The sequence below is a fragment of the Phyllopteryx taeniolatus genome, chromosome 3 (genome assembly GCF_024500385.1).
Source record: "Phyllopteryx taeniolatus isolate TA_2022b chromosome 3, UOR_Ptae_1.2, whole genome shotgun sequence".
Lineage (NCBI taxonomy): Eukaryota > Metazoa > Chordata > Actinopteri > Syngnathiformes > Syngnathidae > Phyllopteryx > Phyllopteryx taeniolatus.
In genome coordinates, this window is record NC_084504.1 from 4,511,987 (window position 1) to 4,531,545 (window position 19,559).

The window sequence follows — 19,559 nt, forward strand, 5'->3', positions numbered from 1 at the left end:
GTTTGTTGAATATATTTAAATTCCAAATAACTTTTCTGTTGCTGCTTTGTTTGGCAATCTGTTCACGTTAATATGAATTGTTATAAAGGTACTATTTAGTCCATGAACCTGGACATAGTTTAATCCAGCAGCTAGTTTTCTGTTTTTGAGAGGAGCACTGGCCCCTCATGCTTGTCTTTCTCCACACAACAGACATCATGGAGGTGGATACCATTAACAGGGAGAGGGCCAACAGTTTTAAGAGCCCACGCACCCAGGACTTGACTGCCAAGCTGAGAAAAGTTGTAGAAAAGGGAGATGAGGTGGCCTTCACTGAGATAGTCTCGAGCAACCCACGCTATCTCATTGGCTCAGGGGATAACCCCACTATTGTTCAGGTGAGCATTTTAAACTTCTTTTCATTTGATATCTAATCTGTTTACCAACACTTTCTGGAATGTCTGTGAGTTTTGAGGTTGCTGCTGCCATTTTAGTTAACGTCATGTGAAATTGTAGCCCAGCGCTTGTTATACTTTGTGAAAACATGAATGTAAATTACAGTGTTCCCTCATTTATCGCGGGGGTTACCTTCCAGAAATAACCCGCGATAGGTTTAATCCGCGAAGTAGGAAACTTTATTTTGACAATTATTATGTGTATTTTAAGGCTGTAAACCTCACCATTAACATTTTCTCGCATTTCTCTCTTGTTTAAACACGCTCAAAGTGCAAACCTTTGTAAAAAAATTACGTACATTATTATTTTTGTTGTTGTTGTCCATCCATACATTTTCTACTGCTTATCCGAGGTCGGGTCGCGGGGGCAGTAGCTTTAGCAGGAACGCCCAAAATTCCCTCTCCCCAGCGACTTCATCCAGCTCTTCCAGGGGGATCCCGAGGCGTTCACTGGCCAGCCGAGAGACGTAGTCTCTCCAGCGTGTCCTGGGTCGTCCCCTGGGTCTCCTCCCGGTGGGACGTGCCCGGAACACCTCACCAGGGAGGCGTCTGGGAGGCATCCGAATCAGATGCCCCAGCCATCTCATCTGACTCCTCTCAATGTGGAGGAGCAGCGGCTCTACTCTGAGCTTCTCACCCTAACTCTAAGGGAGAGCCCGGACACCCTGCGGAGGAAACTCATTTCGGCCAGCTCGTGACCATAGGAGAGGGTAGGAACGTAGATCGACCGGTAAAGCCTTTCGGCTTAGCTCCTTCTTTATCGCAACGTACCGATACAAAGTCCGCATCACTGCAGGCGCTGCACCGATCCGCCTGTCGATCTCTCATTCCATTCTTCCCTCACTCTTGAACAAGACCCCAAGGTACTTGAACTCCTACACTTGGGGCAGGATCTCATCCCCGACCTGGAGAGGGCACGCCACCCTTTACCCACTGAGGACCATGGTCTCAGATTTGGAGGTGTTGATTCTCATCCCTGCCACTTCACACTCTGCTGCAAACCGCTCCAGTGAGAGTTGGAGATCTCGGCTTGATGAAGCCAACAGAACCACATCATCTGCAAAAAGCAGAGATGCAATAATGAGGCCACCAAACCGGACCCCCTCTACGCCTCAGCTGCGCCTAGAAATCCTGTCCATAAAAGTTATGAACAGAATCGGTGACAAAGGGCAGACTTACCGGAGTCCAACCCTCACCGGAAACGAGTCCGACTTAGTGCCGGCAATGAGGACCAAACTCTGACACCGGTCGTAAAGGGACCGAAGAGCCCGTATCAGTGGGTTCGGCACCCCATACTCCCGAAGCACCCCCCACAGAACTCCAGAGGGACACGGTCGAACGCCTCCTCCAAGTCCACAAAACACATGTAGACTGGTTGGGCGAACTCCCTCGAGGACCCTGCCGAGGGTGTAGCTCTGCTACACTTTTCCACGGCCAGGATGAAAAGCACACTGCTCCTCCTGAATCTGAGATTCGACTTCCCGACGGACCCTCCTCTCCAGCACCCCTGAGTAGACCTTACCGGGGAGGCTGAGGAGTGTGATCCCCCTGTAGTTGGAACACACCCGCCGGTCCCCTTTCTTAAAAAGGGGGACCACCACCCCAGACTGCCAATCCAGAGGCACTGTCCCCAATGTCCACGCGATGTTGCAGAGGCGTGTCAACCAGGACAGCCCCACAACATCCAGAGCCTTTAGGAACTCTGGGCGATTCTCATCCACCCCCGGGGCCTTGCCACCGAGGAGCTTTTTAACTACCTCGGTGACCTCAACCCCAGAGATAGGAGAGCCCGCCTCAGAGACCCCAGACTCTGCTTCCTCATGGGAAGGCATGTCTAGACCAGAATTTCCTATAATCCGTCCGGAAGTCTTTTTCCATGGCCTCACCGAACTCCTCCCATGCCCGAGTTTCTGCTTCAGCGATCACCAACAGGTTCAGGGATTGCCGCCACGACAGGCACCGACCACCTTGCGGCCACAGCTCCGGTCGGCCATGAAGGCGCGGAACATCATCCACTCGGACTCGATGTCACCCGCCTCCCCTGGAACGTGAGCAAAGTTCTGTCGGAGTTGGGAGTTGAAACTCCTTCTGACAGGGGGATTCTGCCAGACGTTCCCAGCAGACACTCACAATACGTATGGGCCTGCCAAGTCGGACTGGCATCTTCCCCCACCATTGGAGCCAACTCACCACCAGGTGGTGGTCAGTTGACAGCTCCGCCCCTCTTTTCACCCGAGTGTCCAAGACATGCGGCCGCAAGTCCGATGACACGACCACAAAGTTGATCATCGACCTGCGACCTAGGGTGTCCTGGTACCAAGTGCACATGTGGACAGCCTTATGCTTGAACATGGTGATCGTTATGGACAATCCGTGATGAGCACAGAAGTCCAATAACAGAACACCGCTCAGGTTCTGAATCGGGGGGGCCATTCCTCCCAATCACGCCCTTCCAGGTCTCACTGTCATTGCCCAACGTGAGCATTGAAGTCCTCTAGCAGAATGATGGATTCCCCAGCGGGAGTGATCTCCAGCACCCCCTCCAAGGACTCCAAAAAGGGTGGGTACTCTGAACTGCTGTTTGGTGCATAGGCTACCCTCCTGTCCACGGGGGTGAACCCCAATGTACAGGCGCCGAGCCGGGGGGAAATAAGTATAACCTTGGCGCCTCTCACCGTGGGCAACTCCTGAGTGGAAGAGAGTTCAACCCCTCTCGAGAGGACTGATACCAGAGCCCAAGTCGTGTGTGGAGGCGAGCCCGACTATATCTGGTCGGAACTTCTTGACCTCGCACACCAGCTCGGACTCCTTCCCTGCCAGGGAGGTGACATTCCACGTCCCTAGAGCCAGCTACGTTAGCCGGGGATCGGATCGCCAAGGTCCCTGCCTTCGGCCACCGCCCAGCTCACACTGCACCCGATCCCTACGGCCCCTCCCACAGGTGGTGAGCCTATGGTAAGGGGGACCCACGTTACCCTTTCGGGCTGTGCCCAGCCGGGCCCCATGGGTCCAGGCCCAGGCACCAGGCGCTCGCCTTCGAGCCCCATCACCAGGCCTGGCTCCAGAGGGGGGCCCCGGTGACCCGCGTCGGGCAAGGGAAAACGTCTTCCTGAATTTTTCATCTTCATAGAGGTTTTTGGAGCTGTGCTTTGTCTGGTCCCTCACCTAGGACCTGTTTGCCATGGCTGACCCTACCAGGGGCATAAAGCACCAGACAACTTAGCTCCTAGGATCATTGGGACACACAAACCGCTCCACCACGATGAGGTGACAGCTCAAGGAGGGGTTGTTGTTGTACTTATTATTATTATTATTGTTAATATTATTGTATCACGAAACAAAGGTCAAAACCTGTTTTAAAGCCCAAACAATGAAGAAATAAAAATGTAAACATTTTCTGACAAATAATGATGACAATTTTTAGAAATAACAAATTAAATTTTAATGAACAACATATGAGGTTGGAAACAAGAAATTATTAATTGCTACTCGCGCATATATCACGCTTCCTCTGACTGTCCCTCTTCGTCCTGACGCCGCTCCGCTGTAGCGTCCTTTTCCACTGTCTTTTTCCGAGAGAAGAACATAGTTATAGGCAGTTGTTGCCGCTCTTTTTTCTTCTGGGCGAGAAGATTCTTATTAACAGACATGCCACCTTCGATAGTTAGCAGCTTCCTTTGCGTTTTGGTTGCGACCGCAGGTGGTCTTGTTGGTGCAGCACGTTTCGTCGACATTGTTGACATTGATTTCTGGGAGAAAACTTGCAAACAGGAGGCACTTTAGAGTCACACTGCTAGCAATCGAACACTAATTTAAATTTAGCAAGCCTAATGCATTCTGCGCTGTACAGGAGACATGGCACGGAGGAGATGGATTCAAATTGGTCTACAGTACCGTAGCCAATCAGAACGCAGAATACAATCCGGGTTTGTACGCTGTAAAAAACAGAATGCAGAATTGCACTGTAAAAAATATGCAAAGTCAATTAGGACACAATGCGGGTTCGTACGCTGTAAAAAACAGCATGCAAAATTGCACTGCAAAAAAATCCGCGATATTGCGAGGCCGCAAAAGCTGAACCGCGATATAGCGAGGCACTACTGTAATTGCCACATTTCATTAACATCATCTTCCTTTATTCTGTCCCAACATAAATAATGTGTGTTCATGCTGTACCTATGTTCCCCTTTGCAATTGTGAATCATCTGAAGTTCAGGGAAAAATAATATTCAACCAAATGTTTAACTTTCCTTTCATACATCTACTCTGTGGGATTGCGATCACCATTACACTACAAAAAGAAAATGTTGAGTCATGTTAAATAAACTGAATTGAATTGAATCAGAATCAGAATCATCTTTATTTGCCAAGTATGTCCAAAACACACAAGGAATTTGTCTCCGGTAGTTGGAGCCGCTCTAGTACAACAGACAGTCAATTTACAGAACACTTTGGAGACATAAAGACATTGACAAAAAACAACAACAATTGTGCAAAAAGATGCAGAGTCCTCAGTTCGAATGGCTAATATCGCAATAGTCCGGTGCAATGACCATTGTGCAAAGGGCACTGAGACTTCAAGGAGTGTATGCGGTTTAAAGTGACGAGTACTGCGATAATCTGGGACAATGGTTGTGCAAATGTTACAGATACTCCTCAATCAGTGTGCAAATGGAGCAGATGCTACTCTGGCATGAGTGGCCACTATATGCAAATAGTGCAGCACGGCGAGACAACTATAGTGAGTGCCCGAGTAATACATAATACAGAAATGTGACAACGAACTCAAGTAAAAAAATTGCCAGCTTGTTGTAATGGAACTGTAAGTTAGCTGTTCAAGAAGTTGATTGCAAGAGGGAAGAAGCTGTTGGAATGTCTACTAGTTCTAGTTTGCATTGATCGGTAGCGCCTACCTGAGGGAAGGAGCTGGAAGAGCTGGTGACCAGGGTGGGGAGGGTCCGAGAGGATTTTGCACGCCCTTGTCTTAGTTCTGGCAGCGTGCAAGTCCTCAAGGGTGGGTAGGGGGGTACCGACAATCCTTTCAGCAGTTTTGATTGTCCGTTGCAGTCGGAGTTTGTCCTTTTTTGTAGCAGCACCAAACCAGACTGTGATGGAAGAACACAGGACTGATTCGATGACCGCTGTGTAGAACTGTCTCAGCAGCTCCGGTGGCAGGCCATGCTTTCTCAGAAGCCGCAGGAAGTACATCCTCTGCTGGGCCTTTTTGAGGACGGAGTTGATGTTGGTCGCCCACTTCAGGTCCTGGGAGATTGTAATTCCCAGGAACTTGAACATACCATTCGTAAGATATTCTAAACAATATCTTATTGTTTCTGTGGGATACATTTTTGTCCCTTGTTCCAGAATAACCTTTGCGAGGTTTGACAGATTTGTTGGATCAGAGGGCCTGGCTCACTGTCTCTGTTCTAGTTTAGTTCAAATGTATTTGGGTGGTTGAGATCAGAGTTCTTCCATACCAAACTCTTCTAACCAGGCCTTCATGGATCTCGTTTTGTGAAAAGAGATCCAGTTTGTTGTCAAACTGTTTCCACAAGGTTGAAAGCAAAAGAATTGTCCAAAATGTCTTGTTAAAAGGAAGAATTAAAATTCTGAATGAACAGGAAGGTAGCCTGAACCCTAATCGGTTAATGAATTAAAACAGGTGTCCCAAGACGTTTGTCCTTGTTTTGTATTGAATCGTAAATCTTCAGTTTAATCAGGTTAGGTAATGCTGCTTTTAGATTAGGCACAATTCACTGTTTAGAAGCGATAACTTTCTTCAGACTGTCTAATCGCAATGTGTTTAGGAGGGTTGCAGGTACAACGTAATGCATGTGGCAGCCAAGGAGAACCAAGCAGGCATCGCCCAACTTCTGCTGGATACTTTGGAGAACCCAGAGTTCATGCGCCTCATGTACCCCGATGACCAGGAAGACATGCTGCAGAAGCGTATCCGTTACATTGTCGATCTTTACCTCAACACTCCAGATAAGGCGGTAAGTTTTTTTTAGCCCCATCAAAAAAACCAGATTGAATCAGATCATTCTTCTGGTCTGTGTTCACACTGTATTTTGCTGTTTACTTGTGTCAGGGTTTTGAAACACCACTCCACTTTGCCTGCAAGTTTGGGTGTCCAGACGTGGTCAACGTGCTGTGCTCGCATCCTGACACAGATAAGAACCGCAAGAACAGTGATGACCACAAACCTTGTGATGTACGTGTTTAGATTTGAATCCCCTGCTGGTTTAGTAACAAACCAACATAATAGGTAGACATACAGTGCATCGGGAAGGTGTTCATAATGCTTCATTTTTTTCCTACTTTTTTGTTTCAGCCTTATTAAAAAATGGATGGAATTAAAAATTTCCCTCAGAATTCTACACACAACACCCGATAATAATGACAATATGAAAACGTTTTGTTTTTTTTACATATTCGCAAATGTATTAAAAATTTTAATCAAATAAATCACATGTACATAAGTATTCACAGCCTTTGGTATGAAGCTCCAAATGTAGCTTATGTGCATCCTGTTTCCACTGATCATCCTTGAGATGTTTCTACATCTTAATTGGTGTCCATCTGTGGTAAATTCATTTTATTGGATATGATTTGGATATATAAATGGCACATACCTTTTTATATAAGATCCCACAGTTGACAATGCCTTGTCAGAGCACAAACCAACCATGAAGTCAAAATTGTGTTTTTCTGTAGACCTACAAGACATGATGGTATTGAGGCACAGATCTTAGGAAGGCACCAGAAAGTTAAACATTGCACATTGCTGCTTTGAAGGTCCCAAAAGGCACAGTGGCCTCCAACATTCATAAATGGAGGAAATTCAGAACCACATACCTAGAGTTGGCCGACCATTTAAACTTAAGCGATCGGGGGAGAAGGTCAGTGATCAGGGAGGTGACCAGGAAAAGGATTGAGAGAAAGAAGAAAGGCACGAGTTGCAAAGACATCCTGGATGAAAAGCTGATCCAGCGTGCTTTTGGCCTCAGACTGAGGTTCATCTGTCAGCAGGCCAACGACCCTAAACATACAGCTGTGATATCAAAGGTGTGGCTTTGGGATAACTCTGTGAATGTCCTCGAGGACCCACCCAGAGCCCGGTCTTGAATCTGAGTGAACATCTCTGGAGAGATCTGAAAATGGCTGTGCACTGATGCTCACCTTCAAACCTGATGGAGTTTAAGAGGCGCTGAGAAGAGGAACGTGAGAAACCTGTGTGCCAAGCTTGTAGCATCATTTGAAGTAGGCTTGTCACTTGAGTTTGTAACTACTGCCAAAGGCGCATCAACAAAAAATATCATGTTGTCATTATTGGGTGTTGTGTGTAGAATTTTGAGAAAAAAATGAATGTACTGTGTTAACTATTGGAATAAGGCTTTAACATGACCAACTTTGGAAAAAGTGAAGCAGTGCAAATACCTTCCAGGTGCACTGTAGTTTATTTCACAGAACACTACTCAATCTATATACAGTACGTGCATTAAACTGAGGCCGTTCTGGAACACCCTGAGGTATCATTTGTGTGAGTTTGTTAAGTTGTGACCTTTTGGCTAGCTTTCCAAATCTTGGCTGTCATCTGTCACTGCGCATTGAAGATGTAGATTTAGATGATCTAAATTGAGATGATTTTAAGCACATTCTTTCCCCTGCTAATCCAGCAACAGTTGTACTGTGACAGCTGTGTGTATTATCAATTGACTTTTTTTTTTTACCCCTTTTCTTAGATTATTTGTAGCAGAAAGAACACAACGACAGAAGAAGTGAGACAGAAAATATGTGACTATTTGGAGGGTAAGAACAAACAGATTTCCCACAACTATTTAATACTTTCATCTCCACGCCCACATGTGAATATTTGTTCAGTAAGAAAATTCTTACTCACTAATAAATGCACAGAAATGTTATCACTCTCTGCACAAGTTGAGCGTGGATGCAAAATTCCCGTAAGATTAATGACACACTTCTTCACACCACTGTGCATATGTTATTGTATCTGAATTCATTCTAAATGACGGGCTCGTACCCACAATCTGCATAAAGTGCGTCCATATTTCCTTATAAAAGGACGTCTGTCTGATGTATCTCAGCCAATGTGCAGAGGTTTTTTCCACAAGAGATGGCTGATCCAAAACTTTAGTTACTTGCATAATCTTTATCCTATAGTGACAAACTTGGTATAATCAGAAACCTTACTAAACACAGAAACCGACAACATATAAGAATCATGTTAATATTTTTTTTTATTAATTCCGAAGTTAAATTAGATAATGTGGCACAAAACATACATATACCTATACAAAAACTATTAGAGCCGAAATTGAACAAACGCGGCATACCTTGTGAAAATACATAGTAAGGAATAAATATAACACAGTAAAGAGGCAATTTTAGTTGATAAAATTCACAAAATTCACTTTGGAAGCGAAAGAAAATATACGAGCCATATATGATGACTAGATTACACCTCCATTCAACCACGGCAGCTGTTGGCAGATTACGAACAAAAACAAGTAGCTACGTAAGGTTATTATGTCTGAGTTATTGTTAAACTAGCTGACTTCTCAAAAAATCTTTGCCTTTCCTTTCTTAGTCTGAATCCATTGAGCGATGCTATTGCAATTATGTTAGTTATTAGAAGGTAAGCAATAATTATAGTAGAAATATACTGCAATATATTGGAATAGAATATTTTGCACAATACGGTATATGATGATACTATACGTATATGTAGAGATGTCTTCAGTTTTGTCTCTGTTCATCTCACTCAAAAACATGGAGCATAACAAAAAAAGATCTCTGGGAGGTTTCTTCTGTGTGATGCCATCTTTTTGCTTACTCACAGACCGCTGCTACATCCCCTTGCTCAGGGCAGCTGACAACACCTCTCAACCCGTCATTGGTGCTCCCTGGTCACCTGAAGCCTCAGAGACTCTCTCACTGATCCAACAACACGCAAAAAACCCATTGGATCCACTGATGACTGTCGCAGCCTTTGCTGGTCCACTGAGTCCCTCTAAAGTAAAAGCTTTGTTCACTTCATACCTATATTCATTAGGGTTGGGAACAATACACCTATGTGACTGGATATCCGTTTGTAGCAGACGCCATGATCGAAACAAAATTCACCAGGAATCCATAGATACATCGTTTGTGGAGTTGTGGGCCCTGTATCGCGTGGCTAGGAATCAGTTGAGAGAGGCTTTACAGTTTTCATCTCTTAAAACGCTCACGCTGTGCTCTGTACGTTTACCACCAACAATAGCAGTGGTGAGCAGTAGCGACACTACTCGTTTAACTATAGTGCTGTGAAAAGGTATTGGCCCCCTTCTCAAATTCTTATATTTTTCCCCACTTTAAGATCATCAAACAAATGTAAATATCAGACAAAAATAACCCAAGTGAACTTAAAATGCTGTTTTTAAATGGTGATTTCATTTATTAAGGAAAAAAAAAACTAAAAAAGTAAATCACTTAAGCTTAATCTGTCCCGACATAATCAAGTAGGACAAAAGATTTAAAAAAGATGAAACAAAATGACACGATCTCAAGAAATTCCAGAAAAGCTGAGAAATAAAGTTATTGACATCTATCAGTCTGTAAAATGTCAAAAATCCATTTCTAAAGCTTTAGGATTCCAGGGAACCAAAGGGGGGGCCATTATCCTCACATGGAGAAAACATGGAACAGTGGTGAACCTTGCCGGGAGTGGCCAGCCTACAAAGATTTATTTTTTATTTTTTATTATTTTTATTTTTTTTAAACTGTCCTGCTGTATGGCCATGTAGAGTGGTGGATCCGTATGCCTTTTGTGCTGGAACAGTTTTTCTGTGCAACAGAGTGTTCTGGTGTTTGTTGAAAATGTAGCCGGACAGAAAAGTGTTTTAGGGGATAGACAGAGGGACAGAATGGACAAGAGGAATAGGGGGGCAAACCCCAGCAGAACAATAGTCGAGATATTTGACCACAAGCAATGTTACAAAAGTCAAAATGTGTTCTTATTTGTGGACGTGGGGGACACCCGGTGAGGACATGCAACAACTAACCAGTAGGACAAGATGAGAGAGGAGAGAAAAGGGAAGGGCAGGACAGGATGTGGGAAATGAGTAAGGCAGAGCTACCGATGAGTGGTGCGGTGGGATGCTTTTACAGTGTCTAAACACCTGTAAGAACCTGTGAGTTGATATCTTAATCTAACTTATTATTAGTGGTCCCAGTACAAGCAATTATAGCCTATAGCATGTCTATGTAACCTTTTAGTGAATTAACACCGTATCACATGTATGTTAGTCAACTGGTGTACGGAATTGCTGAGCCGGCATATTGAGGAAGGATGGGCCCGGCCCCCTCCACCCGCAAGGGGGGGCAAAGCCAGCGAGCTCATGCCGTGGGGGACCCAGCCAGGGGGACACCACCCACTCCCAGGACCCAGGGCGGTCCCCCATCCCAACCAAAGGGAGGGGCAAATGTCCCCACCACCACCACCCATGCCCAATCACCCCCCACCCAGCGTGCCCCACCGCTGCCACCACCTATCCAACCCCAGAGAGCATGGGGGCCGCAACCACCAACAGGGCCCAACGCAGGAGCCAGCTGCCACCCAAAAAAGTTCACAGCCTGCCACAAGCAAGCCCATGTCAAGCGCCTGCCGCGAGCAATGACGGGCGAGGGCGCCAGGAGAGGGGAGAGGAAGGTGGGGGAGAGGGCGTGGTGATGTGGGGTGAACCACAATCTCACCGTAGCCCGACAACTGAAGGGATGGGGGACTCAAGCCAAGAGAAATGTGAATACCCTCACCCATTACTATGGTTATCAGGTCCGCAACTTCCGACCATTATCTCTGTACGGTGATCATGTGTGGTGGGGTGTCGTTCATTAAAATTGGGGAGACTGGTGGGCGTGAAGTGAGATGGTCACGGGGCAATGATGACCCGCAAATGTCGCCCCTACCCAGGCCAACCAGCTCCCCAAAGGAGGTGCGAATGCATGTGGTGTATAAAAAGAGCAGGCCGGAGTGCCAGAACAGCTGGCCAAGTGTCCTCCCCACCCCGGCACTGCCCTCCCTACACTGACGGGTGTATGATGCATTAAAACTGGAGGACCGGCAAGGCAGAGAAGGGGGCAACCAGACCGCAGACCAGCACAGATGTGCCAGGTCCTGGCCCGGCGTCCACCTCATCATGCCTCTTGCCAGAGGATGAGAATCCGGTGGGAGTTTCCCCAATGTGCAAAATATGTACAGCGTGAGTAATAAAAATGTGCCCTGTGTGTGAAGTAAGCGGTTAGACACCTGCTGGCCCAGCCCGACTGGCTGGAAGACCACAGAGAAAAAGTGGGCCAGCTCCTCCCCACCCTACAGTTAATCTGGCCAGGTGTCTAAATTGAGAAGACATGATTTACATTACATTACATGGGCGGCATGGTGCGAGGATTTTCTCCGGGTACTCCAGTTTACTCCCAAATCCCCAAAACATGCATGGTAGGTTAATTGAAGACTCTAAATTGCCCTTAGGTGTGAATGTGAGTGTGATTGGTTTGTTCGTTTATATGTGCCCTGCCATTGCCTGGAAGCCAGTTCAGGGTGTACCCCGCCTCTCACCCGCAGTTAGCTGGTATAGGCTCCAGCATACCAGCGACCCTAGTGAGGATAAGCGGTGTAAAAAATGGATGGATAGATTACATTTCATTACGTTCCTGTATGACATTCTTTCAATGACTGCAGGCCTCCCTTGCCTCAGTTAAGGTCCGTGTTCATGACACAATAAGGAAGTGACTGGGCATCCATGGCAGAGTTCCAAGGGAAAAAACACTACTGACCAAAATGAATATAAAGCCTCGTCTTACTTTTGCAAAAGAACATTTGAATGATTCCCTTGACTTTTTGGCAAATATTATGTGGACTGACAAGATGAAAGTTGGGCTTTTTGGAAGGTGTGTGTCTCGTTACATCTGCCATTAATGTAGCACAGCATTTCAGAGAAAGAACATCATACCAACAGTCAAACACGGTGGTGGTAGTGTGCCGGTCTTGGGCTGTTTTGCTCCTTCAGGACTTGGAGAACTTGCTGTGCTTGATGGAACCATGAATTCCGCTCTTTAAGAGATAATCCTGAAGGAGAATGTTCAGCCATCAGTTTGTGACCTCAAGCAGAAGCGCACTTGGGTTCTGCAGCATGATGATGATGATCCAAAGTCAACTTCTAAATGGTTTTAAAAAAAAGAAAAATGAAAGTTTTGGAGTGGGCTTGTCAAAGTCCAGACTTGAATCCAATTAAAATGCAGTGGCATGACCTTAAAAAGGCCGTTCATGCTCGAAAACCCTCAATTCTTGCTGAATTCGAACAATTCTGAAAGGAAGAGTGGGTAAAAATATTTCCACAGATATGTGAAAGACTCATTGCCAGTTATAGAAAACGCTTGATTTCATTTGTTGCTGCGGACGATGGCCCAACCAGTTATTAGGAGTTTAGGGGGCCATTACTTTTTCCACACAGGGCCAGGTAACTTTGAATAGCTCTGTTTCCTTAATAAATGAAATCACCATTTAAAGACAGCATTTTAAGTTCACTTGGGTTATATTTTTCTGATATTTACATGTTTGATAATCTTAAACAAAGTGGGGAGACGTTGCAAAAATATAAGAATTTGAGAAGGGGCCACTATTTTTTCACAGCACTATATGTTCATTTCTCTGTAGCGTTCAACAACGAATAGCTTTTCAGTAGTTAAGCTTCTTTCGTGGTGACAGCGATAGGAAAGTAGCATTCACAGACGCTAGATTTCCCTGGCAGTTTTAAACAATAAATGCGATGACGCCACGTACCTTTTCTCAAGCCCGCCGTCGACACGGGGGCACACGAAATGTGCTTGGCAGATTGTAAACATGCAGACAATTGCAGAGGTGTATACATCTCGGCAGTTCGCATGGGCTATATATCTCAGCAAATTAATGCTTCTTCTCGAGTCCTCTCATCAGAATCAGAATCATCTTTCTTTGCCAAGTATGTCAAAAACACACAAGGAAGTTGTTTCAGGTAGTTGGAGCCGCTCTCGTATGACGACAGACAGTCAATTGACAGAGAATGCTAAAGACATAAAAAACACAGTCACTGAGCAATAAAAGGTTACCAGTAATGTGGTAATGCCGGTACAATTATTATTTCTGGGACAATTTGCACAAAGATGCAGAGTCCTCTAGCAATTAGAGCAGTTTGAAATGACTAATAGAACAATAGTCCGGTGTAATGACCATTGTGCAAAGGGTGCAGAGACTTCAAGAAATGTATGCAGTTTAAAGTGACGAGCAGTGCGATAATCTCGGACAATGTCAATTGTGCAAATATTGCAGATGCTACTCAGGCACATAAGTGGCCAGTATTGGTCAACAACAGATATGCAAATAGTGCAGCGTGGCGACACTACTACAGTGACTGCGCGAGTAATGTATACATACCTTCCAGTATTGGTACTGCACGACCCCAAAACAAAACTTCTGTGAACATCCATTAAAAGGACACACAGCCAGTTATGTCCCGAAGCTAATACAACTAGCTAAGATAGTTATCACAACTTCAAGATCAAAAAGTCAGTTAGGACACAGCAAGCAGTGCAATTGGTAAAAAGATACACACAAAAAAAGCAAGCTTTGCGTGTGTGACGTGGCGGTCGTAGAAGACCCACTTGTCAGAGCGCACGTGTGAGACCCCCATTGGCTCTTAAATATTGTTTGTGCAAATTATTTTCTCAACAAAAATAAATTGTTGTGCTCTATTTAAATCATTAATTTGATATTCATAAAGCAACAATGCTCAGTGATAAGTAGTCTTTTACTTGTTTGAAAATAAGGTCAGACAGAACAGACATTCTAGCAGAAAGAATGTCATTTTATAGAATTGTGTTAAGTCAAGTCAAGGTTCTTTATGATTAACGTCGACATCAACAAATTTTTACTATCACATTGTTTCTGCACCGGATCGAATCGTATCGCTCCCATACTGAACTGAATTGTATCGAATCGTTCTGCCTTTTAAGATCCCAACGCGTGTATGTAAAGACATGTATCGAAACGGCCTCATGTCAGAGATTCCCAACCCAAGTTAGTTTGTTTTGGCAAAAGGATCAAACGGAGTTGCTTAGATAATGTTTGGCTTATTGAAATGTTAGTTGAACAGAAACTACAATCGTCCCCTTTAGGCAAGTGATTTTCGCCGTTCCTGGAAGACGCCGCCTAGGACTTCAGAAGCAAAGCATTTCCACAACATCCTGAAGTCGGATCCTGACCGTGGTGCAGAGCGGGTTGGCAGGCAAGTCCACAGTAATCCTAAAACATATTGTTTTTTATGTAAATATTGTTTTTTAGTAGAGTGATTCTCAACAGGACCCAAAAGTGGGTTGCAGACCCATTTTGGATGGGTGGAAGACACAGATTAAAACAATTACAATTATTCCTATTCTAACAGGGAGCAAAGTTGGAAAGTGAAATGTTACTTCCTTGTTCTCTAGCCACTAGTTTACTCGGTAAACAAATACAATGCAGCTCACCCTTTGCCTGGGGGATGTCATGGCAAGCAACATGCCTTTGGCATTACAGCAAATTCATTTGAAACGACATTTAAAAATATAATACACGTTTTCAGGCTATTTTTAAACTCCCCCTAAAAAATCTTTGTTGTTCTTAAAGCGGCCATGCTTAGCCAAACCAAGGTTTTCTAGTATGTGGGATGTAATATTGCCCCTGTGGTGCCACAGTAAACGTGAAATATGAAAGTCGTCCACGCATTCCTAAGTTCCGTTTTTCTGTCAATAACTAAAATCAGGTCAGTCGAATTTCTCAAGGTTTACTACGTCACTCGCAAAGATCTCCGCCTTCCCTTTACGCGCCCGAGCCAGCGCTGTCAACATAACAAACGTGCGCTCTGACAAGTGGGTCTTCTACACGTAGGCAACCAATCAGAGGAAAGGGGGCGGTCTTACCCAAATATGGAAAAAGCAGATACAAAACTGGGTCAAACAGAAGTAGCTCTTAGAGGCGGCCTTTTCTGGAACTTGTATGGCAAAACCAATGTTTTTTTAAATGAAATTGACACTTTATACTAAGGCCATGTTGGAGAGTCACTCTATTGAAGTATACATAACCAAAATATGGGACCTTTAACTTTTATGAAAGTGGTTCACAACTTTGCAGCAAAACGAAAATGCTGGTCCCAGGGTGACAACAGTTGAGAACCACTGGTCTAGTTGTGGTGGTAGCTTTTTTTATGTTTTAAAGCTGTGTGCGGCTAATCCCTTTTTTTTTTTGCGTGTTTTTGTTTTACGTCTTCATTAGCATTTTAAAAAAATGCCAAAAGTCATGAGGCACAATATTGATTCTGAGCCATAAAGATTAAACTATTGTGAATGGGCTGTTATATTAATATTTTGTCCAGTAGATCTGGAATAGAATGAAAACAAATCTACTCTTGGCACACTAGTACACTAAGCTGCATTCATTCATACATTTATTTTCCGTACTGCTTATCCTCACTAGGGTTACGGGCGGTGCTGGAGCCTATCCCAGCTATCTTTGGGCGAGAGGCAGGGTTAAACCCTTAACTGGTCGCCAGCCAATCACAGGGCACATGTAAACTAACAACCATTTGCACTCACATTCACACCTACGGGCAATTTAGATTCTTCAGTTAACCTAGCATGCATGTTTTTGGGATGTGGGAGGAAACCGGAGTACCCGGAGAAAACCCACGCAGATACGGGGAGAACTTTCAAACTCCACACAGGCACGGCTGGATTTGAACCCAGGTCCTCAGAACTGTGAGGCAGATGTGCTTACCAGTCGTCCACCGTGCCGCCAAGCTACACTTACATAGAACTATATATTTGTAATAACAGTCTTAGTGATTAATGTACATACATATTCTTCCTGCAGAGAATTGGCTCATGAGATGGGTCTCCCCTGGGCGGAATACTGGGACTTCCTTGACTGTTTCGTAGATCTGTCATCAATCAAGGGTCTTCAGAAGCTTGAGGAGTACCTGAGTAGGAAGGATTTCTTTCCACGGACTTGTGAAGAAGGGGAGAATGAGACCATCAACAAATTTAAAACTCCTTCCCCAGGTACCTTATCACTGTCAGTGAAAAATCATCCTTTATTAGTAAGAGAAAAGGGAAATTCACTCTTATGATAGGTCTATTTCACTATATTGTTGAGCATGAAAAATACTACAACACACACATACACAACGGGATGTTATGAACATCCACTCATGGAGAGTGAGGGGGGCTGCATACAAACGTGTTGCTGTGACTTGCTCTTGGGCATATCAGAATTTCAGATATGAAGTGGTGTCGCTCTCGCATCAACTCTGACTTTGGTGTGTGAATTGAAGTATTTTTCTGCCAAAATGAATTGTAGTATTTCAATTCCCGATACATGAATTGGATCTATTGATTGGCCTTGTGATTGATAAACCTCTCTTTCGGGGATGTTTTCTGTTGCTGTATGGCCTACAGTTGCAGTATTGTTATAATCAACTCAGTTAGACAACGAATTGTGTAGAATTGTGATGTTTTATGGCTCTAAATATACAAGCCAGGAATGGAACACAAAATTTATGTTGTTGTGAGCACCTGAACCTATCCTTCTATTTTATTTGTATTATTGTTTTTTTTTTTTAACTGTGTTAAAATGAAGATAATTAAAAAGCGAGACAGCAAGTGCTGGACTTTGGCAGAGTGTGTCTTTAAACAAACACCCCTGGTTGCAGGCAAGCCCAAGAAGTTCTGCAACTCCATCTCTGTTGGTGCCTTCTTGGATGAGGGTGAGGACATCAGCCTTGAGGAGATGAAGAATAGGCAGAATGCAGCACTTACCAGCATCACCTCCTCCGCCACATCCATGGACAACCTGAAGGGTGCAGTGGGAGGTCACGACTTCCACATCATGCCAATGGGACTGAAGTATCGGGGGGGGGACCTGATTGAGACCGCAGCCGAGCAGGACCTGCTGTCACCTGTCGTCTGTAAAAATGAGGTGTGCGCTTCCCTCTCAAGAGATGGGATTCCCAATGGAGATAAGGTCTCTCCTCGCAGCTCCCCGTCCGCCTGCAGCATGCTGTCACCCGTCTCCAACCTCTTGGTGGAGTTTGAACGCATGTCGCTACAAGACCGGCCGGACAGCCCTGACGGATGCAGGGAGAGGAGGAGCAGTAGCGGGAACCGACACAGAGAGACCCTCGACTCCTACAGCTCCGCCATTGGCACAGACCAGAGCTGTGGGCTGAAGCGACTGTCGATTGGCCACGGCAGCCACAACAACGAGGCCTTGAAGGCAGGTGACGCAGAGGAGAGGTGCAGCAGCGGCAGCTCTGAAGAGTTCTTGGATGCAGACGCGGACAGCCTGGAATTGATGAGCAGGACAAGGGGCACGGCTTCAGGGGTGCGCAACCTCTGTGCAAGGTCCAAATCATGGGATCATGGTGGGAGGGACCTGAGTAGCTCGGGGTCATCTGCCTCCTCCTATAAGTCCTTGGATAATTCCCATGAGTTCCTTGCCAGGACCCCACCTCACATTAGAAGAGGACTCTTTATCCATGGGTGAGTATGACTGTTTTCTCTACATAGATCATTGATTGAAATGTAACGTAAGTGGAATTCTATTTATAAAATTGACAGTACAGTGGTACCTTGACTTAGTGGTAGGGCAAGTACCGATACCAGGTATTGATATCAGACCGATAACAGCCTTATATCAAGGTATCGGGTACTCGTGACTATACTGATACTTAAGGCAAGAAAAATCAGACATTAAGTGCTCCCTGCCACTAACGTTTTTTTTTTCACTTTTGCTGAATTTAATCACTTTTGTTTCTACATCTATGGGCACGCTTTCCTCACTTACAGCAGCTTCTCCATCTTTTCATGGACTGAAGTCCGCAGCTTAGAAATTATTTTAACACCCTTGTCTGGCGTTTAGCCTTCATTGACTCCTTCTGCATTAGTAGTACAGTGCTGTGAAAAATTATTGGCCCCCTTCTCAAATTCTTAGATTTTTGCTGTTTCCTCACTTCAATGTTTAAGATCAAACAAATGTAAATATGAGACAAATGTATCCCGAGTGAACTTAAAATGACATAAAAACACATAGTTTTTTAATGATTTTAAGCTTTAATTCAGTGAACTTCCTCCGCTTCTTTTCAGCTATATCTTAAGACCCATGGGTAGAAAAATACATTTGGCAAAATACCTGCCCAAAAAATGGAAAATGCAAACACAAAACACAAGGGATAACTTCACTGTGAGGTAACCAGCGTGAATTGATGGTGGCCGAATGTTGCGACGGTCGCTTCGTCCATCTAGCTGTGTAGTGTCGGAAGTCAAATTTTTGCTCTCAATGCAAGGTTCAAATTAAGCGGTCTCGTATTGCAGTTTGCTAGTTAAAATTCACATTGTGCGCCTCAAAAAACACAATTGAAAAGCAGAACTGCGAATCACAGTTTTACCGTGGAGAATGTTGTGGTGAGCTGTTTGCTCATTGTAGACTGCTGCACCACTAGCCGGTAGAAGGCTCATGGAATGTCACCAGAAAGGCGCTGGCTGTCTAATACTCCACAGCCTTTCTCCATGTGCAGCGCGTAGCACCGTGGAGACTATTTTGGTGAGCTGTCGGCTCACACAGTGAGCCGACGGAGAGTGGGAAGACTGTGCCATTAGCCGAAGGCGGATATCTTCACTAGTGACGTAGATAAGCTCCACAAATTCGAATGACCTCATTTCAGGCCTCTCGGCAGAAAAACATCTGGAACTCAGGAATGAGTGGACGATTTTAAATCATATTTCACCTTTACTGACGCACCATAGAGACAATATCCATCCATCCATCCATCTTCTACCGCTTATCCGAGGTCGGGTCGCGGGGGCAGTAGCTTTAGCAGGGCCGCCCGGACTTCCCTTTCCCCAGCCACTTCATCCAGCTCTTCCGGGGGGATCCCGAGGCGTTCGCAGGGCAGCCGAAGGATGTAGTCTCTCCAGCGTGTCCTGGGTCGTGCCCGGGGTCTCCTCCCGGTGGGACGTGCCCGGGACACCTCACCAGGGAGGCGTCCGGGAGGCATCCGA

At 45.1% G+C, this 19,559-nt stretch overlaps 1 protein-coding gene across 10 annotated transcripts in view; it reads left to right on the plus strand.

Annotated features, from left to right (window-relative positions):
- The window catches only part of ankle2 (ankyrin repeat and LEM domain containing 2), a 35,845-nt gene that overhangs the window by 2,995 nt on the left and 13,291 nt on the right, over positions 1-19,559 (plus strand). For 9 of the 10 annotated variants that reach the window (XR_009787590.1, XR_009787589.1, XM_061766539.1 and 6 more), the window contains 8 exons: positions 193-377; positions 6,242-6,430; positions 6,526-6,648; positions 8,180-8,246; positions 9,298-9,473; positions 14,646-14,755; positions 16,375-16,562; positions 17,213-18,041. Coding sequence is in view for 8 of the 10 variants with exons in the window: in XM_061766539.1 (XP_061622523.1) it covers positions 193-377; positions 6,242-6,430; positions 6,526-6,648; positions 8,180-8,246; positions 9,298-9,473; positions 14,646-14,755; positions 16,375-16,562; positions 17,213-18,041 (1,867 nt within the window). In the remaining 2 variants the exon portion in view is untranslated. The remainder of the gene's footprint in view (positions 1-192; positions 378-6,241; positions 6,431-6,525; positions 6,649-8,179; positions 8,247-9,297; positions 9,474-14,645; positions 14,756-16,374; positions 16,563-17,212; positions 18,042-19,559) is intronic. The other variant, XM_061766542.1, reaches the window with a different exon arrangement.